This window comes from Oryctolagus cuniculus, chromosome 10, assembly GCF_051225735.1.
Source record: "Oryctolagus cuniculus isolate XC-2025 breed Fujian yellow rabbit chromosome 10, ASM5122573v1, whole genome shotgun sequence".
Classification (NCBI taxonomy): domain Eukaryota; kingdom Metazoa; phylum Chordata; class Mammalia; order Lagomorpha; family Leporidae; genus Oryctolagus; species Oryctolagus cuniculus.
Window position 1 is genome coordinate 78,202,662 of NC_142876.1, and position 26,948 is coordinate 78,229,609.

Here is a 26,948-nt window from a genome sequence, read left to right on the forward strand (position 1 = left end):
AGGTGTCTTCCATCCGCTGGTTCATTCCCCAGTTGGCTGCAATGGCTGGAGCTGCACTGATCTGGAGCCAAGGAGCTGCTTCTGGGTCTCCTGCGTGGGAGCAAGGGCCCAAGGACCCATCTTCCACTGCTTTCCCAGGCCGTAGCAGAGAGCTGGATCGGAAGTGGGATGGGATGCCGGCATGCAGGCAGCTGCTTTACCTGCTGTGCCACAGCATCCATCGACCCCAAGCCCCCGTCTTCTATACACCTTGATTTCTTCCCTTAGCTACGCAGCTTGCACAGGCAGAATTGTGGCTTCCAGCAGGGTCTAGTTGATTAAGATATGGGCTTTTCAGGAGCTGGATACACATGGAAGGGTTTGTCTATTAGCCCCTTAGTCCCCGAAGCTTGTGGCAAGGAAGATCTGCTGCAAGCTCCCCTCACGAACAGCCCAGTTGGTCTCATCATCGATTGTATTTTAAACATGTATGTATTTTTCTTAACTCTGGGGGACAATTTGATTTTTTTTTGTCAAAACCTTGTTAACAGAATATGTCATATTTAGTAGTTGAAGGCTGGATGAAGTTAATTCTGTTAATGTGCAATCAAGTTAAATTGATACTTGGTGTCTAGGCTTATTTTGAATTTTGCGCCTTTGTACAAACTAGGAATTGAATTTGCTGATCTTTGAGGGTAACAGGTCATTTGTTAGATAGGCCACACCACTTTCACAATTTAGGATTTTAATGGTTAGCCCTGGTATGTCCTTACCCATATCGCTACCAATAAAAAACAATATATTTCTGAGCTCTTGTTTGAAGGGAGGAGTTTTGGCCTGCTTAACTGTATTTATTGTTCTTGCAGTAGTTAAAAATGATAATTGATTAATGTTAGAATCTTCTTGAGTTTTTTCTGTATAGATTTTAAGTTTGGGATGTACAGGCATACTGAAATAACATACCTATAGCTTGTTTATGAAGAATAGTTATTTATTTGAAAGTCAAAGTTACACAGAGAGGAAGATACCTTACGTCCACTGGTTCACTCCCCTAGGTGGCCTCAAGAGCTTCTTCCAGGTCTTCCACATGGGTGGCAAGGGGCGAAACACTTGGGGTCATGTTTGGCTGTTTTTCCCAAGCCATTAGCAGAAAGCTGGATCAGAAGTGAAGCAGCCAGGACTCAAACCAGCACCTGTACTGGACACCAATATTGTGGGTAGTGGCGTTACCCTCTATGCCACGGTGCTGCTGACCCCTGACTGCTAGTTTTAATGTAGTAATGCCTCATTTAAGAAGATAATTCTTTTTGAAAGACAGGTGGAGAAGATATGTGAATTAGTGGCCAAAAACAGAACTCTGAATTGTGGTCTGCTTCTGAAACATGTTTTCTCAACTCCGGCATTTTAATTTAAATGCACTCTAGGGGCCGGGTTAATGCCCTGGCCTGAAGCGCCGCCATCCTATATGGGTGCCGGTTCAAGACCCGGCTGTTCCACTTCCCATCCAGCTCTCTGCTATGGCCTGGGAAAGCAGTAGAAGATGGCCCAAGTCCTTGGGCCCTTGCACCCACATCAGAGACCTGGAAGACGCTCCTGGCTCCTGGCTTCCGATCAGCACAGCTCGGGCCGTTGCAGCCAATTAGGGAGTGAACCATCAGATGGAAGACACTCTCTCTCTCTCTCTCTCTCTCTCTCTGCCTCTCTGCCTCTCCTCTCTCTGTGTAACTCTGACTTTCAACTAAAATAAATAAATCTTTAAAAAAAAAATTTAAATGCACTCTAGTTTTCCAGAAAGAGGGCTGGATGCTGATGTGGAAAACTTAGAATAACAGGAACCATGGATAGCTGTGAGTGTGCTGGAGCGAAGGCAAACCCTGCAAGGCGCTGTCCTGTGTACCATGAAAACAGTGACATGGTTGTCCAGAGTCGGGCAGCTCTGCATACTTCTTCAGGCAGCCTCACTGTAATAGCAGCCTGAAGCAGTCAGATGGACAAGTGTTTTCTGTGTTGTGTTTAATAAAATAAGGAATATGGAATACGATTCGTAAAAACTACAATCAATAACTGTAGTAAGGCAATTAAGGCTTACCTTTCTTTTTCCCCCTGCTGGAAAATCTCCTATGTAGCATCAGCCCTTACAGGATATATTTGATATTGATATTCTTCTATTTCACCAGAGCTTTTAAAACTTGTTTGCAGGACTGGCTTAATGGCATAAGGGGTTAAGCCACCACCTGGGATGCCAGCATTCCATATGGGCACAGGTTCAAGTCCTGGCTGTTCCCATTCCCCTGCTAATGTGCATGAGAAAGAGCAGAAGATGGCCCAGATGCTTAGGCTCCTGCACCCATGTGGGAGGCCGAGAAGATGCTCCTGGCTTCGGCTGTTGCAGATGGAAGGTCTCTCTCTCTGTCTCGGTCTCTCTCTCTCTAACTCTACCTTTCAAATAAATAAAATAAATCTTAAAAAAAAAAAAAAAAACAGCAAGCAGATTATCTGCATGAATATTGCTATCCAATGAAATCTTACTATTCAGTATCAAATCTATTATTCTAGTTCATTGAACTCCTTCGGATTTTGATTGTGTCATCAATAGTGCTCTCTTTCCAGTCTTGTCAGCTGTCTGCTGTGTCTACATCCAGATCACTGATTGTACATACAGACTTTATATCTTAAGTACACTCTTCCTCATCTGGGTTAATTGGTTAATTTTTTAAGAGTTGGTTGATACAGATTCTTACAAAAATGTTTAGCTCCGAGTATTACTCTATCCAAATGAGACAAGTAACTTGACTTTTCACTTCCTTTCTTTCTGAGTCTTTGTACCTCAGTTAAGAGGTTAAGACATTCTCTGGCCGTGCAACTTAATAATCTTCTAGATTACTTGATTATTTAAACTTGTTTTAATAAATATAATCAGAACACAAAAAGCACTGCCACCCAAGTTTTTTTTTTTTCTTTTTTTGGCCATATCAGCAGACTTTCTGATCTCCGTAAATATTGTATAAGCATATTGTTTCTGTTAAGCAGTCTTTGGCACTTGTATAAAAGTATGTTCTAGCCAAAAAGAAAATGGCTGAACATCTTTAGTCATCAGGGAATTGCAAATTAAAATCACATTGAGATGTACTGTACTTGAATGGCTCAAATTTATTTCTGACACTTGACAGTATCAAGTGTAATTGAGAATGTAGAGCATTTAGAATGCTCATCTGCTAGAGTTAACATTAAAAAAAGTACCTCTTTCCCCCAAAAGAAGTTAAACATCTCTTACTTGTTTTTTTGTTTGCTTGTAAGAGAAAACTCCAACCACTGTCTCACTACTCAGATGCCCACAACAGCTGAGAGTGAGCCAGGCCCCCACTGGCAGCTAGGAACCCAACCCACCACATGGGTGGTGGGAATCCAATTGCTTGAGCTTCATGCTGCTTCCCAGTGTGAAGGACTGGCCCCTAGGCTCTCCATTGTGGGATGTGGGAGTCCCAACTGGCAGCCCATCCACTAGGCCAAATGTACTCCCCTGTATAATTACTTTGAAAAAGGAGTTGAAGTTTATTATAAATTTGAACGTGCATTTCCAAGAGAAAGGAAAACATGTTCATGCAAAGATTTGTACATGAGTGTTCATCTCAATTCATGGTGGCAGAAACTAAGAGTCCAGTGACCATCAAAGGAGACTAGATAACAGAACACACATAATACGAGTGAGTCTCACAAACATCATGATCACTGAAAATAACCAGAGGACACACTTGAGTGTATTCCATCCTTGTGAAACGTGAGGAAAGACAAATTAATCCATCATGACAAAGTATATTAGTGGCTGCATAGTGCTGGGAGTGAGAATTGTCTGCAAAGGATTGAGCATTTGTCAAAATTTCTTAAGTGGGGGCTGGCATTTGGCACAGTGGATAAGACACAGCTTGGGCCAGCGCCGTGGCTCACTTGGCTAATCCTCCGCCTGTGGTGCTGGCACCCTGGGTTCTAGTCCTGGTTGGGGTGCTGGATTTTGTCCCGGCTGCTCCTCTTCCAGTCCAGCTCTCTGCTGTGGCCCAGGAAGGCAGTGGAGGATGGCCCAGGTGCTTGGGTCCCTGCACCTGCATGGGAGACTGGGAGGAAGCACCTGGCTCCTGGCTTCGGATCAGCACAGCGCTGGCTGTGGCGGCCATTAGGAGAGTGAACCAACGAAAGGAAGACTTTCCTCTGTCTCTAACTCTGCCTGTCCAAAAAATACAGACACAGCTTGGGATGCCCACATCCCATATCAGAGTGCCTTGTTCTAGTCCCAGCTCCTGTGCTTCTGATCCAGCTTCCTGCTAAAAATAAATAGCACTTAAAAAAAAAAAAAGCTTATTTAATGTACACTTAAAACTGTGCTTGCATTTTATTGTATGTGAATTGTGCCTTATTATAATTTGCCCTAGGCAAAAATCGGCCACGTCAGCAAACTGCAGCACCTGTTGTTAATCAATCTTAGCCCACTTTTTGGTGGTTTTTCTTTGGACTACAGGTGTTTGGATGCACCTACAAACAAGCCAAGAGTAATCTTGAAAATATCACTAGTCTTTAGTTTTATAAAGAGCTGTGGAGAGGGCTAAATTCAGGAATAATTTGTGCAGAACCTACATTTGAATGCTAAAATTAGTGACTGAAAGAAAGTTTGAGGAGAAGCAGCTTACTTCCATAGTCTTGAAATTATCTTTGCTAAGAGACTTCCTTGAAAGATATTTAACCTTAAGATAGAGAAACAAGACATGAGCCCCTGATAGGATATACTGCGGAAGGGTGCACCATCATTGCTTGCTATTGTCAAGAAGCATGGCCTCATTTTGAAATGAGCAAACATCAGATAGTCCTAAATTGAGGGTCTATAACAGAAAAACTGACCAGCTCTCTAAAAAGTATCAAGATAAGAGACAGACCTAGTAGTTAGCTTTCATGTAAGAGATTTGAAAAATGACACCATGCCACTTGAAGGCCTGGGTAGGATCCTGAGACAGAAAAAAACGGTAGTGGGAACACTGGTGAGATTCAGAAAAGGTCTATCCTTCATAGTATTTTGCAGGTATTGATGTTCTGGTTCTGATCATTATACTCTTTGGGTAAAGAGTATGTAGAAACCCTAAGTTATTTTTATAACCTTTCTGTAAGTCTAAAATTAGTTAAAAATAAAACATTTAAGTTTTCTACTTTGTTTTACATTTAAAAAAATTATTTTTGTCTTTTCAGTAATTAGTAAGTTTTCAGTAAATCTTTAGCAAGTGTTCTTGCAACTTATTTCAAAGGGAGGAGAGGATTCCTTAAAAAAAAAAAAAAAGATTTTTCAGAGTTATTTATGGATCATGCACACTCCTGACCTTGTTAGAAACTTTACAAGGAATAGGCAAATACCTATTTGGAGTAGAACCCCAAATTGAGAAGTTCTTAAAACGATTACATCCGTGCAGATGCTTTCGTGTATGCAGTATAAGATTATCCCAGTTCATCCAGATAAGCTAAAGATTGAATAAATCTATAATTGGAGATCTTGCTGGTAGTATGGGATCCTTCTTGATGTATAGTATTTACTCATAAAATAATTGATTTCTCTTCAGTTTAAGCAAGCAGGTTTATTAATTGTTCCATGTTTGGGGAGTTAGTTTTTACCATCCATACTCTTTACTTTGGTAGAGAAACAGAAGAGACCAAGAGCATTAGAATTCTTTACTTACTAAAAATTTTGTCCTAGTTTATTGGCCTCAGATATTTAAAAATCACAGGTACTGTAAAACATGGTGAGAGTCTGGTCCCTCCCCCCTCACTCCCTGGACACACACACACCTGTATTGTTGGGAATTTAGATGGGATATGTTTCAGTACTTGAGATATTTGAGATATGGGGAAAGAAAGTTAAGGGACTTACATGTGATATAGTGAAGGAACTGGAAATGGAAGGAATCTGTGCTAGATTCAGAAGCATATTCTCAGTTCTCATTTGCTGTGACTTGTAATATTATGATCCATTTTTCCTGGAATTTTTTTCTGTCCCTTCTAATAATGGTTGCCTGAGAGTGAGAGTAATGTTGCCCAGCAGGTTAAACATCCCCCATCCCCCCCCCACACACACACACCTGCACACTTGCACTGAAAGCAGTCATAGCTGCTCTGCTTATGCACTAGCTTCCTGCTAATGCACCTGGGAAGACGATGGAAGATGACCCAAGTGCTTGGGCCCCTGCCACCCAAGTGGGAGATCTGGTTGGAGTTCCAGGCTCTTGGCTTCAGCCTGGCCCATTCCAGGTGTGCAGCCATTTAGAGAGTGAAGCAGTGAGTAGAAGACCTCTCTGTCTCTTGTCCCTTCCTCCCTCTGTTGCTCTGCCTTTCAGATAAGTAAATAAATCTTTGGGGGGGGGGGGGCGGGAAGGAATCCCATGGCCTAAATAGTAAATACATGTTGGAGTCCTAGGTGGAATTCCTAATGTCTGGCTTTGGCCTGGTCCATGCTTGCTACTGTGGCCATTTGGGGAGTGAGGCAGCAGATGAATTTGTCATTCTGCCTTTCAAATAAATAACTAAACTTTTTTTTACATTCAAAATTATATCCTGTTCCCCTTTATTTCACCTTACCTTTCACTGGCTTCTGTTCATTTGTCTTCCTTTTTCCCAAGATAAGGGTCATTAGTGAAAAGAGCATAAACTTGGATTAAGCTTTACTTGTGCTACATTTACTGTTGGACTTTCAGCCTTTGATTTCTTTAATAACCTTAGAAAGCTGTAAGTTTTGTGAGAGATAACATATGTGAAACACTCAGCACAGTGCCTCTTCATAGGAAGCATTCATTACCTGTTAACTTTGTACTTCTTTCTCTTTTAAACTGGGAGCTGGTTTATCTCTGGGGAGTGGATATTTATATTCATTGAGGATCTACTATGTCCCAGGCTTTTCTGCTAGGGAATGTCAGCATAAAGGGTACACACACACCAGTCTGTAAAAGAGCCCTGTTCTGAGGCACAGTTAAGTACAGTGTGATAATATAGTGTTCAGCTACATGCTGATAAAGCATCTGCTGTTTGCACCACATTATACAGAGATCATATATTCTTGTAGCCAGCATCAACTGAGCTGTCAGGAAACAATTATTTTAAAGCAAGTTTGGAGTGCATGGCGTAACATTAAAGGTCAGGGCCAGTGCCGCGGCTCACTAGGCTAATCCTCTGCCTGCGGCGCCGGTACCCCGGGTTCTAGTCCTGGTCGGGGCGCCGGATTCTGTCCCGGTTGCCCCTCTTCCAGGCCAGCTCTCTGCTATGGCCCGGTAGTGCAGTGGAGGATGGCCCAAGTGCTTGGGCCCTGCACCCGCATGGGAGACCAGGAGGAAGCACCTGGCTTCTGGCTTCGGATCGGCGCAGCGCGCCGGCCGTAGCAGCCATTGGAGGGTGAACCAATGGTAAAGGAAGACCTCTCTCTCTCTATCTCACTCACTGTCCACTCTACTTGTCCAAAAAAAGAAAAAAAAAAAAAGGTCAGTACTGGGGCCAGCGCCGTGGCACCAGTTAATCCTTTGCCTGCGGTGCTGACATCCCATATGGGCGCTGGGTTCTAGTCCCAGCTGCTCCTCTTCCAATCCAGCTCTCTGCTATGGCCTAGGAAAGCAGTAGAAGATGGCCCAAGTTCTTGGGCCCCTGCACTACATGGGAGACTGGGAAGAGGCTCTTGGCTCCTGACTTCCGATCAGCGCAGCTCCGGCCGTTGCAGCCATTTGGAGAGTGAACCAATGGGAGGAAGACTTTTCTCCCTGTCTCTTCCTCTCACTGTCTGTAACTCTACCTCTCAAATAAATAAACAAAATCTTTATCAAAAAAAAAAAAAAAGGTCAGTACTATCCCAGACATGCTCATAATCTCATAGGGAGTGGCACACATAGGCAAAAAATTATGATGTAGACCATTACATGTATGTTAGGGTAGTTTGGGAGCTCTAAAACATGGCCACAGGTTATTACTTGCCAGGAGATGCTGGGGAAGAAGTGGCATACTTTTTTTTGTTTTTTAAAGATTTATTTATTTGAAAGTTAGAGTTACACAGAATGAAAGAGAGGGAGAGAGACAGAGAGGTCTTCCATCCACTGGTTCACTCCCCAGTGGGCCGCAACAGCTGGAGCTGGGCCAATCTGAAGCCAGGAGCTTCTTCTGGGTCTCCCATGCAGGTGCAGGGGCCCAAGGACTTTGACCTGCTTTCCCAGGCCATAGCAGAAAGCTGGATCAGAAGTGGAGCAGCCAGGACTTGAACCAGCTCCCATATGAGTACTAAAGGCAGTGGCCTTACCTGCAAGTGCTCAAAGGTGTCTTCTGAGAAAGTCATTAAAGTCTAGACTAGTATGGGTGAGCAACCCATGCTGGGGGTACACGTATGGAGGAAAGGCCAGCTGGTGAGGAATGTTGGAACAAAAAGAGATAGACTTCAGGCACTTTTAGAAGTGCATATGGGGGCCAGTGCTGTTGCATAGCAGGTTAAGCCCCCACCTGCTATTCCAGCATCCCACATGGGCGGCAGTTAGAGACCTGGCTGCTCTCTGTTAACTCTTGACTTTCAAATAAATAAATAAATCTTTAAAAAATTCTTATTTTTAGTCAAGTTTCTGTTCTTGCATTACTTTCTGGTGGTTCTGAGACAAATTGTATCCAAGTGTAATAAATAGGACCAACATTTAATTCCAGGATTACTGTTTAAGCATTGGCATATGAATTTTCCATCTACTTTTGCCACACTATCCTCTACCACCCTGGCAAAACAAAACCATTTTTATTTGAGTTGAAGGAATTCTCAAACTTAACAGAGTCTCTGTCTGTTGGATACTAGTAACTTAGAACTCTTCACTTTGATTCCTGTCTAATATTTCAACCATTTGAAATAATGAAGATAACCTAAAGTTTCCCTTCCTTTACTCAGAAGGTGTTTGCTTTGTAATTGTTTAAAGACCATCAGATGGTAAGGTCTTACCTCAAGAACAAAAAAAAATTATTATTATTTTTTTATTTTGAAAGGCACAGTTACAGAAGAGAGTTGTTTTGTTTTGTTTTTTGGAAAAGGGGAGTTAGGAGGAGAAATCTTCCATTCATTGGTTCACCCCCCCAAATGGCATAGTGACCTGGTCAGGGCCATGCTGGAGCCAGGAGCTTCTTCCAGGTCTCCCATGTGGGTACTTGGGGATCTTTTACTGCTTTCCCAGGCCATAGCAGAGAGCTGGATTAGAAGAGGAGCAGCCGGGACTCGAACCAGCACCCATATGGGATGCCGGCACTTCAGGCCAGGGCTTTAACCCACTGCACCGTGGCACTCGCCCAGGTTTATGCATGTTAAATGAGATCTTTGACAGCCATAAGTAATTTGCTGGGCAGATGGGATTATTTTTATGGTTTAGTATTTTTTGGAGAAAGACTTGATTTATCAAGTTTATTTGTATCTGAAAATACAATGAGCTTAAAGTTTCTAGTTTCTAGGATTCCTGTTAATCATTAAGCATGGTTTGTAAGGTAATTTGGTATGTCTTTAGGGGAGAAGAAGAGGGTCCAAGTCACTAAACCATCAGTTTATAGTTTGTAGAATGTCAGTAAAATGTGATGCTTATTTATGATTGTTGAAAACAAGCTGATGACTGCATAAATGGTGAGCTTGCCTGCACCTCAAGAATAAATAAATGCATAGTTGTCTTTATTAAATATGGAGTACAAGTGTCCGAGCAAAAAGGACTTAGAGATCCCTTGTTCCTAATCTTTTTTTTTTTAATCAATGAGGAAACTGAAGTTTGCAAAGATTGTGTAACCATCCGAAGTCAGAGTTAGTGATCCAAAATAAACACAAAGCAAAGAAGGGAGAGCTTTGGCAGCTCACCTATTAACATCTAATGTTCTGAGGCCTGTAAAGCTGCCACCTGCAGTGCTGGCTGGCATCCCAGATGGGTGCCAGTTGGTGTCCCAGCTGCTCCACTTCCTATCCAGCTCCCTGCTAATGCACCTGGAAAAGCAGCAGAGGATGGTCCAAGTCCTGGGGCTCCTGCACCCATATGGGAGACCTGAAGAAGCTCCTGGCTTTGGATCGTGTCAGCTCTGGCCTTTGAAGCCAACTGGGTTCAGTGAATGGAGGATGGATATCTCTCCCTCTCCCTTTTCCTGCCTCTCTGTAACTCTGCCTTTCAATAAATAAATAAATCTTTAAAAAGAAAAAAAAAAGTCCAATGTCCTAGCTTCTGTAACAGGACAACAGGACAAACTCCTTAAAATACAAAGCACCCTCACCAGAGGTTTTGGCCATTGAAATCTAATGCACACCTTGGAAAATGAGGATAAATCCAACACACATCCAGAACACACAGCCCCCCTTTCCCTACTTGTAACAGCCACCAGGAGAAAAGTTAGTTTAATGAATTTGAAAACCATAAGCCAGAATACAAAGGTGAAACGGAGCTAGCAGAGATACAGCACAGGGTCATCTTCGTCCCTTTACCCAAACTGCACCTGAGGAGCAGTGGGCGCTGACCTGGGAGTAGGGTTGGGTGTTCACCTAGGCTTTCCTCTTCTGAGCAAGGCAGAAGAAAAGAATTTTGTGCTATGCCCATGGTTGCAGGACTGGCAGTGGCTGTGGAACTGAACACTGCTTCATGTGTGACAATGATCCTGAAGTGTTTCAGACCCAATCTTCCCAGCAAAAGAGCCTAACACACTGGTGTAAGAATGCAGAGTAGGGCCGGCGCCGTGGGTCACTAGGCTAATCCTCCGCCTAGCGGCGCCGGCACACCAGGTTCTAGTCCCGGTTGGGGCGCCGGATTCTGTCCCGGTTGCCCCTCTTCCAGGCCAGCTCTCTGCTGTGGCCAGGGAGTGCAGTGGAGGATGGCCCAGGTGCTTGGGCCCTGCACCCCATGGGAGACCAGGAGAAGCACCTGGCTCCTGGCTCCTGCCATCAGATCAGCGCGGTGCGCCGGCCGCGGCGGCCATTGGAGGGTGAACCAACGGCAAAGGAAGACCTTTCTCTCTGTTTCTCTCTCTCACTGTCCACTCTGCCTGTCAAAAAAAAAAAAAAAATGCAGAGTAAAATTTATGTTGAAGATACTGAAGTGCTTTGGGAGATCTTTATACCTTCAGGGCATATTTATTTGGGGACATGTACTTAAAATATTTTAGTGACCACAGAGAAAATTCTGTTACTTTGGTTTCTCCCAGGGAGTAAAAATGGAAGGACGCCAGATTTTTTTTTTTTTAAAGATTTATATATTTATTTATTTATTGAAAGAGTTACACAGAGGAGAGGCAGAGAGAAAGATCTTCCATCCGATGGTTCACTCCTCAGATGGCCGCAACGGCTGTAGCTATGCCGAGACGAAGCCAGGAGCTTCTTCTGGGTCTCCCACATGGGTGCAGGGTCCCGGGGACTTGGGGCATCTTCTGCTGCTATCCCAGGCCATATAGAGAGCTGGATCGGAAGAGGAATAGCGGGAAGCAGAACCAGCACCCATATGTGATACCGGCACTTCAGGCCAGGGCTTTAACCTGCTGCGCCACAGCACAGGCCCCAGGAAGCCAGATTTATAGTCTGTGGTTGAAATACTTCAAGCCCACTTTTGAAAAGTTGTTTTGGTGTTTTGTAAGTGCAGATGTTTTTCTTATTTTCAAGGTGTTTTCTTAACTTGCAATTAGAGTTGATGTACCTTTTCAGTTTTCTTTTGAAGTTTTGCTAAGGAAGAATTTAAGCTTGAGATATTTTAGAAGTTGTATTCTCAAGTGGTTGTTGTCGCCCTGTTTCTGGCTCAGGCAGTGCACACAAGAGAAGTTTCACGCTCAGGACCAGGAGAAAAAGTTAGTTTAATGGTTAAAGACCCCAGGTACTATTCTTCATTGTGGTAGGTAGTTTAAATACCAGAAATTAAAACTGAGAAGTATTCAAGACCTAAGTAAGTATGCAGGCTGTCAGAGCAATGATATCACACATAAAGTTTTTTGAAAGCTCCATTGTAAAAAATGAAGGTGAAAAGACAAGTGGTGTTTTCAAATTACTGTGGAAATAGTTTTGACCTGAGACTCTCCTGAAAGGGCCTTGGGGACCCCCTGGACCAGCACTTGGCCAAGATAATCTGTCCATTTCTGCCCTATATGTTCATGAAATATGTGCTTTTGTTTCCTAGAATCTAAACCTCTTGTAGCCCTTTGTATTTTTTGAATATTTGTTCCTGAGTTGCAGAAAAGTGACAGTGCTTTAACCTGCTGATGCTTAAGTCCTGAGTGTATTTTCAGGGCATAAAAGGCAATTGAATATTCAGAACAAGAGTTTTGAATCTCGAGTAGAACACTTCATAATCTGCTGGTTAAGCATACATGTTGGTTCTGTTGGAGCCCATTGCTCCTACCAAACTGTGTCTGATGAATTTGCTTCTTGCCATGCATAGTGTACAGTTAAAGTCTGGTGGCCTCTCCTTTAGGCAAGGTGTGCAGAAAAATTGGCAGCCATGTTGTTGAGGCTCCCTTGGCTTATAGACAGCATAATTACCTTTAGGATTTTTAACCTGTGTGAAAAATCTATAGCTGTAACAACTCCTCATTCTGGCCCACCTCTTTCACTTGTAAATCTTTCCCTCCAGTGTCTGAGGTGGTAGTCATGTCTACAGCTAGGAAAGTATTGCTTTATAGTATATGTGGTTTTGTGGAGAATTATTTCACTGAATAGAATATCTGCATGTGCTGTGACAGAAGCTAAGTGAACTTTACCTCATTTCATCTTCATTTTAGCCCTGTTAAATTAGGTGTGGCTCTATTCCATTTCAAATAATTTACCCAAGCTCAGAAACAGCGCCTGGAGAAAATCCAAGGGCTGTTCTTAACTCCAAAGCCCACATTCTTTCCTTTATACTACATTGTTTCCCCATTACCTCTGAAGATCAGAGAAGGGAGGATGTTTGGGGAAAAGGGGAGAGCCTAGGTTGTATAGTTGAATAGTTGGAATCAGACTTTTTTTTTCCCTGACAGCAGAGGGATTCTCTTAAGTCAAGGAGGTATACTGGTGGGAAAGTGTCCTAGAATTGAGACCGAGGCCCCTCACCTGCTTTTCCTAGAAGGTGAGCCAAACGACTTGAGAAGGTAAAGACAAGAGTTTCTGTGAGAGAGAAAAGTACTGTTGAGGAGGAAAAAGAACTGTATAAGAAGAGATACTGTTTGGGAAATGGGGATTCATAATACCTGTAACTTATGATCCTAGTGAATATGTGCAACAGTTGAAGTTTTTAGTTGTCCATATTATAATGATGATTGGTTTCAATGATATCATAAGGTCATATAGGTCCTTTAGTATTTGAAATACATCATGGGTCAGAAGCAGCGGGTTCAGTGAACAGAAAACAAATTACACTAGTTATCATAGCCAGAGGCCATCAGTGTTGGGTGATGCTGTTGAGATAGAAAACTCTGATACAGACATTATCCATTTTAAAAATGAATTCCAAATCCAAAAATGTATTTACAGCTTGGAATACATTTTCTTATACAGAGTAGTTCAAGCAAAGATGAGATTTTTTTTTTTTTTTTTTAAGATTTATTTAGTTATTTGAGGGGTAGAGTTACAGACAGAGGGAGAGATGGAGAAGGGTCTTCCATCCACTGGTTTACTCCCCAAGTGACCTCAATGGCCAGAGCTGGGCCCATCCAAAGCCAGGAGCTTTTACTGGGTCACCCATGTGGGTGCAGGGGCCCAAGCAGTTGGGCCAAAAGATGAGATTTCTTTTAGCCATAGTGTAACTTTAACATGCACTTTGCAAAGAAAAAAAAGTACAGATCACAGAGCATTTTCACACATTTGGCCTATCCGATTTCCTGAAACTGGATTTGATCGGCAAGTACTGTTGAATAATGACTACACACAGAACACTTTGGTGTGTTCCAGCTGGGATAGGTACATTTTGGGGAGTGATACAGAGCTCCAGTCATTGCTGAAAGAAGGTACGATCCATCCAAACTGACCTTGTACATGTAGAGTTTTGGGACAGAAAAGCAGGTCACATGGACAAGGTTCCTTTTAATTGCAGCACTGTGTTGAGACCTATCATAAAGAATCCTAATAGAGTGTGCTTAGTTGAGGCTGCTTAGATTGGTTAAGTTGTCAAAGTTGCTCATTCTCAGCTGACAGATTGCCAAGGCAAAGAAAGGTTTAGGGGCATGTAAAGGAAGTGCACAGTGAGCCCTGAAGGACATTGTGAGCTGATTTGATGAAGACATTTTGTAGGTTGATCTCGGGTTCCCTTGAGTACACAAAAGGAAAAAGAAAAGAGAAGGTGTATATGGAAGAAATCTCTTAAAAAGACAAGATTTCGCCTGTATGACCCCAAAGTGGTGTGAATATGCCTATGAAAGCAAAAGGATTTTGCCTTGTGTTTTTATGTTCGTGAACACTTCTCCTTTGCAAAAATTAAAGATGTTCCCCGATAAAGATTTGCTTCTTTTTTATAGCCCAGGCTCATGTGAAATAAAACTAACTTTTTAAATGTAAACAATTAGACGTGTTTTCTTGATGTGTATGATTGACGTTTTATAGCACATTTTCATTTGTAAGCTATTGAAATAGCAACGATAAACCTATAAAATGTTTCCACAAAGATCTGCCAAACTTGTAAGGGAGACAGCACTGTTTACTCTCTTGTATATCTGGTAAGTAGTTTTCCTTTGTGGAGGTGTGTGGGGGGGGGGGTGTTGGTTTCAAATTGAAGCTTAGATGTCAGAAGCTCAAGTGGACATGTTTTGATCTAATATGTCCAGCATATGGTGAAGACTGTTAATTGCTTCTTTTTAAGGTTTATTAGGTGGGAAACTTGGGATGATCCTGGAGATTGAGATGTTCAGCTCCATTTTGAGGGATTGAGTTTCTACCACTTGTTGAAAGTTCTGCCCATTGACCAAGAGCTGTGTACACTATGTTATATGATACTTAGATGATATCATTGACAGTGAAAATTTGTGGAAGGTCACTATTTCTCACTGATGAACTGTGTTAAATGTAAAGGTAAGGGTTCATTCCTTACCCGTGGTATTCCAAGGACAGTGAAAACAAAGAGAGCAGGTTTTCCAGCTCCTCTGCCCTTTTTGTCTGCCACAGGACTACCAAGTAGTCCTATTCTTGATAAAGCAAAGCATAGTGATGCTAATAAAGGCAGTGGATTCTTGGGGAGATCCCTGGCTAAACTGGAATCTGAGTTGACCTGAGATCTCATCCCTGGTATCCTGTGCCAAGTCACATCACAGTCTCCCACCCCCACTCACGAACAGGAAAAAACAAGTCAGAGCTCTTCAAAGCGGGGAGACTAGTTTGAGGATACCTTTGTAGGAGAGTCCAAATGGAGCCAGGTTCAGATCTCGGTTCAGCCACTTAACTGTAAACCTTGGACAAGTTTCTCCATCTCTGCTCCTCAGTTGTCTTAATTTGCAAAGTGGAGATGGCAGTTACTCCTGGAGGGGCTGTTGCTCTGAGTCTAGCTTCCTGATGTGCCTGTGCCATGATGGCTACAGAATGACCCTGCCTTTTATGCTGCAGGTCCAATCTGTAATAGGCAGTCTGGAGAACCTGGTGCAGCCTCCACTGTGGTCACTGGACAGTCCCTGTTCTCCCACAAGCAGTCAGGAGAGCATTGCTGAGAGGCAGGTGGCACGAGCTGCTGGAGCAGTTGGAGAGGATGGCACCTTTATGAGGGAGGGCACACTGGTGGTCCTTCGGTTTCCCTTCCCTTCCCCTTCCAAAGGTGAATTTCCTCACCTCACCCCTCCTCCCAAACCTGGAAGTAATGTTGCACTTGCTGAAGAACTAGTAGTGAAAAATGACTACTGATTAATAAATCCTGTTGCTGAAGAAAAGGTTTTGCTGAGGAAGGGACAAATGATGGCTTCAGAGTTGGGTTGTCACTGGGGAACAGGGTGTGTGTAGTGCAGCATGTGGAACACAGCAGTACCTTTCAGGTGACACAGGTGGTTTAGCAGATGTTCCTCTTTCTCTGGGTAGTAATCGAATCCCAAATAGCCTTGGGCCCTTTTCTCTTGTGAAATTGCCTTTTGTTGTGTAAAAGGGAGGAATGTTAATTTCACCACTTTAAGTCAAACATTTTTTTAGGAGCCAGTGAGAAAGTGTGTATTTGTGCTCAAACACAGCAGTCCGGAATTAGAACTGGAGTTGAGCTTATTGTTCATGTAGACTTTGTCCTACAGATACTGTGCTGTGTTGCAGGCACTGAAGAATTCCAAGGGTGGATTTGCCAGCAGCAGAAGCATTTAGATGAACACCTTACTTCTGTGTACCAGTATACTGTTGCAAACAGTAGCCTTGGCAGCTAACTTTAAGGGAACGATCCGTTCTGCATAAACATACTTCCTGGGTAGCCAAAAACTACTTCTTGTAAACATGCCACATTCATGCCATTGAGAGTAATTCATGAGGTATTAGTAACTTCCTTTTTTGTCTGTTCATCGCTAACTCTCTTTCCTACTACAGTTTTACACACATCCAGTCTTCAAGTTTTATAATCTCTTTGATTTCTCATTTCCAGGTTCGCTCCCCACCCCAAGCCCTGTAGTATCCAACTGAGACAGCCTCCCCAAGTTGACTTTTTTTTTATTATTAAATTTATTTGTTTACTTGTTTGTTTATTTGAAAAACAGAGTCACAGAGAGACTTCCATCTGCTGGTTTATTCCCCAAATGGTTGCAGCAGCCGGGACTGGGCCAGAACAGAACCAGGAGTTTCAACCAGGTCTTCTATGTGGGTGCAGGGGCCCAAACACTTGGGCCATCTTCTGCTGCTTTCCCAGGCGTATTAGGGAGCTGGAACGAAAATGCAGCAGCTGGGACTTGATGCCGGCTCTGTAGGCCATGGCTTAACTGCTGCTCCACAGCACGGGTCCCAGAATTGACCTGTTTAACTAGAAAGACAGTTTACTTAGCATTCCTCTCTTGCCTCAGTAGAAAGTGCTTCTGTTCCTTTCCTCAGGGTTTTTCTGGATGGTTCTCTGTCCTTTGCCCCTTTCTCTTGCTTGCGCCCAGTCCTCCCTCCTTCAGTGTACTGCATGATTCAAGACCTCTTTGCTTTAGAAATCTTCCCTGGAGGGCCTGGCACTGTGGCACAGCAGGTTAATCCTCTGCCTGTGGCACCGGCATCCCATATGGGCACTAGCTGCTCCTCTTACAAGCTAGCTCTCTGCTATGGCCTGGGAAAGCAGTAGAAGGTGGCCAGGAACTTGGGCCCCTGCACCCTTGCAGGAGAACTGGAAGAAATTCCAGGCTTCTGGCTTCAGATCAGCCCAGCTCTGGCCATCGTGGCCATTTAGGGAGTGAACCACCGGATGGAAGACTTTTATTGACCTGGCCCTGAGCTGGCTAAACTTGGTGACAGAGGTGGGAAGAATGAGATCTTTACCATTGAGGAATATGTGGCTGATTGGCAGTTATGGGGCCATGTGGTAAGTGACATCCTAGAGCATCATAGGTATCCTGAAGTGAGACACAGCTTTCAGACTCAGCATGAGTGCTAATTAAGCTGCGGGTTCTCTGGGGCCAGGCATCTGACTTAGCTTTGAGTCTCCCTCTTTTTAGGGTCCTCTTAAATTGAAATCCAGGTACCTTCTCTTGTTCTTGAGTCATACTGCTCTGGAGTACAGTACACATACTGGCCCAATTGAAATTCTCCCTCAGAGTGTAGCTTTTCAAAAGTTTGAATGGTTTATTCATATTATTAACCCATTTCATTTTATTTGAAGCCCTGAGTGTTGATAAGTGTATGGCACCTTCACTCTAATTCACCTGGCTTGGTTAGCCCCTTAGCTGATGTGTTGTGTCTCTCCTGAGTGCTTAGAAGTATTAGAAGACTTTTCTTGTCATCCATATAAGAGACTGCAGAGGGAAACTTACCTGTTACATACAAGCGTCCTCCCTGTGTTTGAGGGGCAGGGGCTCAGAGGAAGGATGTTTCTACTTCCTATGTGTTTGAGTCTCTTGCTCAGTGGTGAGTGAGGCCACTTGGGTTCTTGGCAGAAGTGTGCTTTGAGGCTAGTGGTTTCATGGTGTGCTAACCTACGACCAAGGCCTGTGTTGTTGGAGGCTGATAGGAAGTTTGCTCTGAGATTGCACTTAACATCAGATATGTATCCTTGCAATCTGTGCTGCCACCCAGCCAGCACATAGGTCAACCTTAATGCAGTTGTGGAGTAAGCATGTGTCTGTTGCCAGCCACCTTAGACTCCCTTCCAAGAGATGCTCCAGGAGTAACCCTGCTTCACCCAGGGAATCATGCCATGTACCTAGAACAGCAGAACTGTAAAAAGGCAACCTTACTCTGTTTTCCTAGATGGGTGTTTCCTAATCCTTCAACACAGACTCCCCGCCATGCCTGAGCTAGATCTGCTGCTCTGCATTATTTTCCTCTGGGGGTGGAGAGAGCTGTAGGATCTGAAGGTGACCATTAAGTTGTGGCAGACGGTTGTTTCGCCTTGTTAAGGACTCACTTGGGTTTTGTGTTTGGGAAGTATCAGTAGAGATGTCTGTATAGATGGGAATGTCTTTGAAAACTAACATTACAGTAGCCCCTCCCCTCCAATCTAAGACTCCCTTTTCAATTGTGCACTGTACTAAGTATCACAATGAAGTGCCAGGTCCTCCCGTGCCACCCTGACCAGGACACTGATTGCCTCTTTGTCCTGTGTGTCCACGCTGTATCTGCTTCTCAGCTGTTGGTCACTTAGTAGCCATCTCTCAGATCAACAGTCAGAACAATAGTGTTTATACACACACACACACACACACACATACATAGGCTTTCATTCTGGGTTTTCAGGCATCCACTAGTGGGGGTAGGGGAGAGGGCTATAGTATATAGAAAGAATCCATAGGTATTCTTTTCTCCTTTTCTCTTTTGGGTGTATGAATGGCTAGGCCCTGTGAATAGTGTTTGGCACCACTTAGCATTTGTGAACAATAGTGCTGAGAGCCAGTGTCAGTTGGAGATTGGCACGATATGATGGTTGATGCCACAGTGAATGTGTCGTTTGTCTTGAGAGTTCTTCATGGTGACTTTGAACCTTCACGGCCCTTTGGGAGCTGGTGTGAACCAGTGTTACCTTTTATTGCTCTGGATGTGTTATCTATGCCAATCACAGAGCTGCAGGAGAGCAGACCAAGTCAGAATAATTAGATTGAGGAGTGAATGTCACACTTCTGATTTCATTCTCTTTTCAGGGGATTATCAGTGTTCATTTAATAAAATGAGATTAACCCTCTACAACAGAGTTATTTGAAAGCTGTCAGTCAGTATTATCTTGACAGCTCAAAAGAAGTAGTGTTCTCAGCACTGTTAGAAACACTGTCATGCTTATTGGCCAAAAGACTATTTTACCGTATGGGGCTACATGTGTTTGTGTTAGCACACGTCAGTGTTTCATTTCCGTTGAAAAAGAAACCATACTGTCTCAAAATAATAATGTAGAAATAAAACCATATAATGCATTTTCTGTTGCTGGCTATCAATCATGAAATACCTCAGAAGTTAGGAGATCAAACAAAAAATTCAAAGAAATACTTAAAAGCAAATAATGATACTATTTATAAAGCAAATAATGATACATCTTTTCTTGGTTATTTTAGGAAACCTCGAATCAATTCTCAGCTGGTGGCACAGCAAGTGGCACAACAGTATGCCACCCCGCCGCCCCCTAAAAAGGAGAAGAAGGAGAAAGTGGAAAAGCCAGACAAAGAGAAACCTGAGAAAGACAAGGAAATCAGTCCTAGTGTTACCAAGAAAAACACCAATAAGAAAACAAAGTAAGTCCCTGGGTAGCAAAGTACAGTATATTACTTGGCAGGTGAACCACAAGTATCTTCTAAATGCTGCTTTTTTGTATCCTCTCTTTCAGACCAAAGTCTGACATTCTGAAAGACCCTCCTAGTGAAGCAAACAGTATACAGTCGGCAAACGCGACAACAAAGACCAGTGAAACGAATCACACCTCAAGGTACTTTAATAGAAGAAGTTGTGGTTCTGGTGGATTTGTCGTCATCCGGAACTGCAGGGTGGTTTTGTATTTGTGGATCTCTAGGCTAAGAGATACGGGCGGAGGGGCAAGGTGTTTGTTGACCTCTTTATTACTTTAAACTACTTCTCTGTGAGGGTGGTGCAAGTAAGAGAGGGGTAAATTAATAAGAATTTTGCAGTGGATCCGAAGTGCTGCGAGCCCAGCAGTCATTTCCGTGATTGCCAGAGTTGACGCGCACACTCCGCAGCCAGCTTTGTCATGGTTGTTAGGAAGTTTGGATTCACTGCCGTGGTGTCGTGATGACTGTAGGTGTGTTGCTGGTGTTTTGCCAGCATGACTTACTTAATTGACTGTTCTTTCATGGTGTTGCTTTCAGGCCCCGGCTGAAAAACGTGGACAGGAGCACGGCGCAGCAGTTGGCAGTGACTGTGGGCAATGTCACCGTCATTATCACAGACTTTAAGGAAAAGACTCGCTCCTCCTCGACATCCTCATCCACAGTGACCTCCAGTGCAGGGTCAGAACAGCAGAACCAGAGCAGCTCGGGCTCAGAGAGCACAGACAAGGGCTCCTCCCGTTCTTCCACGCCAAAGGGCGATATGTCGGCAGTAAATGATGAATCTTTCTGAAGTTGCACATGGAGTTGTGAAAACTATGAATCAGGGTATGAAATTCAAATCCTCCACCTGCCCATGCTGCTTGCACCCCTGGAGAATCATCTGTGGACATCGACCTCTTAGTGATGCTGCCAGGATAATTTCTGCTTGCCATGGGCATCTGGCCACCAAGGAATTTCGCACCCTGACGATTACTCTTGACACTTTTATGTATTCCATTGTTTTATATGATTTTCCTAACAATCATTTATAATTGGATGTGCTCCTGAATCTACTTTTTATAAAAAAAAAATCTGCTGTGCACAATTTTCCATGTACATTACAACTGGTTTTTTGTTTTTGTTTTGTTGGAGGGAGGGTTGGGAGGGGGAGGGAACTTTTATTTATTGTGTTCACAAACTCCATCCTTTCAGCATATCCTTTTAAGTTTAGTTCTTTCTTCAAGTTATACTATGTACTATCAGTTTTGATATAACTATATATATATAAATATAAAATTATATCTAAAGGGTTATTTGAAACCAATCCATGGCAGCGCTGGTGCTTGATACACTGTGAAGTGAATACAGCATTGAACAGTCACAGAAAGTGCTGAAATTAAATTAAAGTCAGTCTTACATGAAGTGTGTTCCAACCCATGTGGGAACTGGACTCTCATCTGTCTAAAGAGTACTGGATGATATAAAAATATATATTTTTTCAAACAATGTGATCTCAAATTTAAAGACTGCTCCAGATAGCCTGCATTTGCGATGGAATAACTGACAAATCACAAGTGGTTTAGTTGGGGAGGGCTTTGATCACTCAAAAGTAACTAAACTAGCTCCAGAATGCCAAGTATTCGTGTACATTACGGTTACATGTTAACATTGCTGTCTTACATTAGCACTCATGAAAATATGGTATTCTGTAACTCGAATTCCATCCGTTTTCCAGACCTCTACTCATGTCTGAAGGTAAACCTAGAAATTGTCTCTTAGTTTTAGGATTGAAAGCGTCTGAGCTGTGTTTTTGGTCCATAGGAAGCAGCCCCTTGTTCCCACTCTGCACATGACATTGCAGTGGCAGTTGCTCTGATTGAAATGTGTGTGCCTCCATGTCCCCTCACTTTTCAAACTTTCACCTTCCCCAGTTCTGTTGTGAGAATGCTTTGTCTGTCTTTCTTGAAGCCTACTGTGGTTGGTTTTATGGAGCAAAGGTTATCTACCGCACATCCGGTCCTGACGTGGAGCTTTGCAGTGTTCAGAGACATTTCTCAATTCCCTGCTGTGGGAAGAACTCAAGTAGCGAATGGCTTGAGCTGTGGCTGCCAGAGGTGCCGGGAGAGCTCACACTGAACTGTGAGCGCCTGTGATCTTTTTCTTCCTCGACGTAAAGATAGCTTGAGCAAAATTTTCAAGGTTTTCACTCTTTTTTTTTTTCTTTACTGTCTTGAAAAAATCAAAGACCACTAGGATGATTCCACTTCTCCTCATTCAAACAACAAATTCTTTCGCTTCGCTTCTGTTTGATTGGAGTCTCTCTTTGACTTGCATTCATACCGACGGAGTTTGTAGTACTTCCGAGTCATTGCAAGCATGAGGACTGATGTCACCTTCCTTTATTTGGTCATACCTTTAAGGGCTCACGGGAGGGCAGGTAATGTAATGAAGCACCATGTTTTGGTGTGAAAAGCCTGGTTTGCTATTAATCAGGATTAATTTCTGTCTGGAGGCAACAAGTTAAAAAAAAATTAACAGCTTGAATTGAGTAGCCAACAGGAAAGGTTCCTTTCACATTTACATTAAAACTATTGTGCAGTCACTGATGTTCCATACTTTAGATTCTGTTCTGGAAGGTCTAGGTAACGAAGCAGTGCCATTTGTTGCTGTGATCCTACTCTCAAATGCATGGACAATGTTCCCTTCTTTTTAAAAGTAACGCTTGTGTCTGGGATGCAAGCTATGCTTATCTTTTTAAATACATTTTTAAAGTATTTATTAATGAACCAAAGGAAATTAGATGCTTCCCATAAGCATCAGAATATATAATACATAGTAATTTGACTATGAATTTTAAATCCACATTTTAATATTAGTGGGATATTGCAAAGACATTCCTTCTAAAATTTTAATAGTCCTTTTATTAAGGGTCTCAGGGAGGGTAAATTAGTCAGCCATATTTATTTTCCAGAGGTGTAAGGGATTGCTAAGTTTTTTAATTAACTTTTTAAAAGAAAAAAACTTAAATACCACCAAACTCATATGTGGGTTGCACTGCTTTTTGAACCAATTAAGTGTTGGTATGCACTTTGTTCAGAAATACTGTGTACTTTTTCAAAATTAGTTTCATGTAAAGTGATTGGACCCCCTAGATTAGTGGAAAAAGCTGATTAACCAGCTACTCATAGGCTGCTAATTAATTCATTGCCAATGTCTTGGTTCTTCAGTTTTGCCTCCGTGATAAATTAAAGAATGGGGCGGGGTGGAGGGAGAGGAGTAGCTCTAGAACAGGTGGTAGGAGCGGCAGCCAGTGGTTGGTGTCATAAGCACTCAGGTGAGAGTGCGGAGTACCCCTCTGCTGCTGCTGTGCGTCCTGTTGGCATCGCGAGGGGTAGGGACCTCGGACTTGGGATTCCTGAGATTGATGACATCCCTCAGGCATGCATTCTGGAAATGGAATTCCTGTAGACTTCGCATTTGCTGTTTGCCCTACAATTAGTAGGCAGTGCGTAAAAACACTAGTGTAGATGATGAGGAGATATATTAAAAGAGGACCAGAAATATTTGGTATTCAGTGGCACAGAAAGCAGGTTACAAGACACAACAAAAAGCACAGTGTTAACGCTTGCAGTTCCCCAGTTGTTTTATTACCACACGATCGGTCACGTTTGTGCGTGCATGCGCACACACATAGCTTACCTGACTTGCTCTGTTTAGTCATGCAGCTTAAAAAAAAAAAGACATCTTGACACCCACAAAATATGTTAATCTGAACCTTTCTGTTTCAGTCTGGTTATTTAAACAATATTGGCGAAGCTTCTGTGAGTTTAGTTCCACTAAGACGTTTCACCTGCCTTACCAAGACCATTCTCAGTCTACTTTTTTAAGCTACCATATCTTAAATTATTGAAAGTTTATTAATTGCTGAGTATATAATAACCTTTGCTTGTATGTAACCGGAAATGGTTTAAGAGCCAACATTTAGAGTATGACAATGGAGCTGAACAGTTTTTAATGCGCAAGCCGTTCTGTTCTTGTGTATGACTTGTAACCTTAATTTACTGTGTAAAGATGGTTACATTATTTCCTTAGCTTTGTTTGTTGGAGACAAATAGAGAATGCTTGTTAAGTATGTCAAAACATAATCTTATCTTGTGAATTTTTGTCAATGTATTATACGAGCTCTATTTTTCCTTTGCCCAGAAAGACAGCTTGTATAGCGCTTCTGGAAGTTTCTGCTCTGCAGCGTCTTTAGAGCGGGCGGTCTGTTGGGTTTGGTTTTCCTTCATGCTAAAGTGTCAGTTGGTGGTTTTGTGAACTGGTCAGAAATTCACAGGTCTTAAAGGTTTGGGGGAGATTTATATTGGACACTGCTCTTTGTCTAGCAAATAAAAGATGTTAATATATTCCTGTTACTGGCATGTGCACGACCATGTTATTAGAAGCCACTTTATCATTTTCCTGCTTTAAATAGAAATGTCTATTTATGAATTCTGCTTGTAGTTTTTTCACAAATAAAATAGTAAAATTTACCTTGGAAATCTTTATTATTTTTGCATGTGTGGATTTTAGCCCTTAGCAAGAAAAAACAGCTCCTTGTACCCAGAAATTCTAACTTAGAATATTTCCAGTTTGACCAGTTTTTTAGAACTTGAGGTGTTGGATCAGAAGCTGAAGTTGCTTTGGGTGTCTTAATGTGTGTGTGTTTCAAGGATGCCACGAAAGACATCGCTGAGGAAGGGAGTGTGTCCTACAGATGGGGCGCGGTGCTGTAGAGAAACGGGGGTGGCAGCTAAAGGTGACTCGTCCAGGGTTCGTGGGCAGTTGCATGCAGGTGGCGGGCCGAGAATAGCAGGCTGGCACTCAGCCCACCCCGAGGCCCTGGAACCTACTGGGAATCCGGGAACCACTTAGATCCGTCCCTGGGTACTCTTTGCCCTGGGTCTGCACTTGAACTGGTGCTGCGAGGAAGACGGTGAATTGTGCAACAATGTGTCCTGGTGAAACCTAGTGCAAGCTCTGCTTCACAGCCTTCACAAGTGTGAGGAGGGCTTGAAGGGGAGGCGAGGATGGGCCACAAGCCACGCTTTGCACACCGACAGATAATCTTACCCTCAGCCTTCTGTTTCAGAGGGTACCTGAGGGGTCCTTTGTGAGGGTGCCCACTGCTGGTGACATCCTTCAGGGGATGCCAGGAGCTTCTCACTAGGTGTGGGCGCGCAGTGAGTGCTGGGCCCCTGCGGTGGGAGCTCAGGAAGTCTTGTAACATGGTACAGGAAGGAAGGTAACAGGAAGGAAGGTGGAGGTTTTCTCTGGTCCTCAGCTCAGTGCCAGCAGTGACACTCCTAGAGCAGGGTACCGTGCTCAGGCTGTGACTCCTGGTTTTCTTTTTAGACTGATTTATTTGAAAGGCAGAATGACAAGAGATCTATCCACTGGTTCACTCCAAATGACCACAATGGCCAGAACCAGGCCTGGCTGAAGCCAGGACCCCAAGGACTCCGGCCATCTTCCTCTGCTTCCCCAGGCGCATCAGCAGGGAGCTGGAGTGGAAACAGAGCAGCTGAGACTCAGAACTGGCAGTCCAGTATGGGCTGCGATGTCAGAAGCAGCAGCTTAACCCACTGTGCCACGATGCCAGCCCCTCACTGTGTTGGTTTGGATGAAGTGTGGAATGATGTTTTTTGGCTGGGGAGTGCCCAGGCTGCTGTGCCGCTGTCACAGTCCGGTGGCATGAGAAGGTGAACCAACCAGCCTCAGCCCCTCCGGGGAAGAGGAGCAGAGGGAGGCCCTTGGCGATTTTGCCCCAGCCTCCCAGCAGTCCATGTCCTAGCAAAGCCATGCTCCCCAGGAACGAAGTTCAGGAGCAAAGCCCTTGCTGGTTGAAGGAAGCCAGGTTCGAACCTGACAGTCTACGGCTTTTGTCAGGAGGGTGCAGTGGAGCAAGGAAGGCTCTTGTTTTTTTTCTGGAAAAGATGATTGGCCACATCTGGAAATGGGAGAGGCTGGGACCCGGGTCGACCCTGGGGCAGAAGTAGTTGGGCAGGTGTTAGGTTCTGCCTGATGATTAGTTCCTGGAGTTAACCAGCAGCTGGGGACCGGCATGGTCGCTGAGCACTTACATAGTCCCTGTGATGCACGTTATGCTGTGTTCCTTTTTTTTTTTTTTTTTTTTTTTTAATAGAATGGGAGAGTTAGAGGAATAGACAGGTCTTCCATGCGCTGGCTCACTCCCCAAATGGCTGCAACGGCCAGAGCTGGGCTGATTCGAAGCCAGTTCTGCTGGGTCTCCCAGGTGGGTGCAGGGCCCTAGTACTTGGGCCATCTTCCACTGCTTTCCCAGGCCTTTAGCAGGGAGCTGGACCAGAAGTGAAGCAGCCAGGACTCGAACCGGCGTCCATATGGGATGCTGGCGCTGCACGGGGAGGCTTGACCCACTGTGCCACAGCAGGGATGAATGTGTCGAAGGGAGGTCCAGGCTGGAACTGGCCCACTTGTGCAGCTGCTTTGGACCTCGCCTGGCTGCAGTTGTTCCCGTCCCCCCTGCAGCTGTGCCAGACAGCACACGTCAACCACAGGGCTCTTCTTCAGCTGCATCCAGACGCAGAATCCTCAACGCAGCTAGTAGCAAAGCCCTGTGGTAAAACCCAACTGCCATTTCCACTCAGGACAACTGGGGGCCCACGAGGCAGTGTTTTGTTGACTCTTGAATTGCAAAGCCTAGAGGTGCAAGGAGACAGCCATTTGGGAGGCTTGGAGGAGTCGGGAAGCAAGAAAACCAAGTGGTCCAAGCCCCAGCTCTTGGAAGAGCTCAGTTTCCTGTGCCAGCAACGGGGTCAGCCTGGCGTACAGCCACCTTGAACACAGCCTTAAACCCCAGGTCCAGCGGCCTGCCGGCCAGCGTGGCCATCTTGCCTCATGAGGCCAGCCAGGACCTGCCCAGGCTGTTGCACCAGTTCTGTCAACCTCAGACTCTGAAATAACAAGGCCAGACACCAACCGGATATGAGTCCCGGAAACAGCAGGATGCACCTTGGGAGTGAGAACCAGGCAAGACTTCTCCCACTGACTTCGGTGACCTTGGTCAGTCCCTCTTCTGGGCTCATTCTCCTGTCAAGCGCAGGCTGTCCTCG

General features: G+C 43.9%; 1 protein-coding gene across 2 annotated transcripts in view; it reads left to right on the plus strand.

The window, feature by feature from the left end:
• RYBP (RING1 and YY1 binding protein) overlaps positions 1 to 24,347 on the plus strand; it is an 89,791-nt gene extending 65,444 nt beyond the window's left edge. For both annotated transcript variants that reach the window (XM_051851475.2, XM_051851474.2), the window contains exons 3-5: positions 19,609 to 19,785; positions 19,878 to 19,976; positions 20,374 to 24,347. In XM_051851475.2, the coding sequence (XP_051707435.1) occupies positions 19,609 to 19,785; positions 19,878 to 19,976; positions 20,374 to 20,626 (529 nt within the window). In that variant the 3' untranslated portion in view covers positions 20,627 to 24,347. The remainder of the gene's footprint in view (positions 1 to 19,608; positions 19,786 to 19,877; positions 19,977 to 20,373) is intronic.
• The last annotated feature ends 2,601 nt before the right edge of the window (positions 24,348 to 26,948 follow it).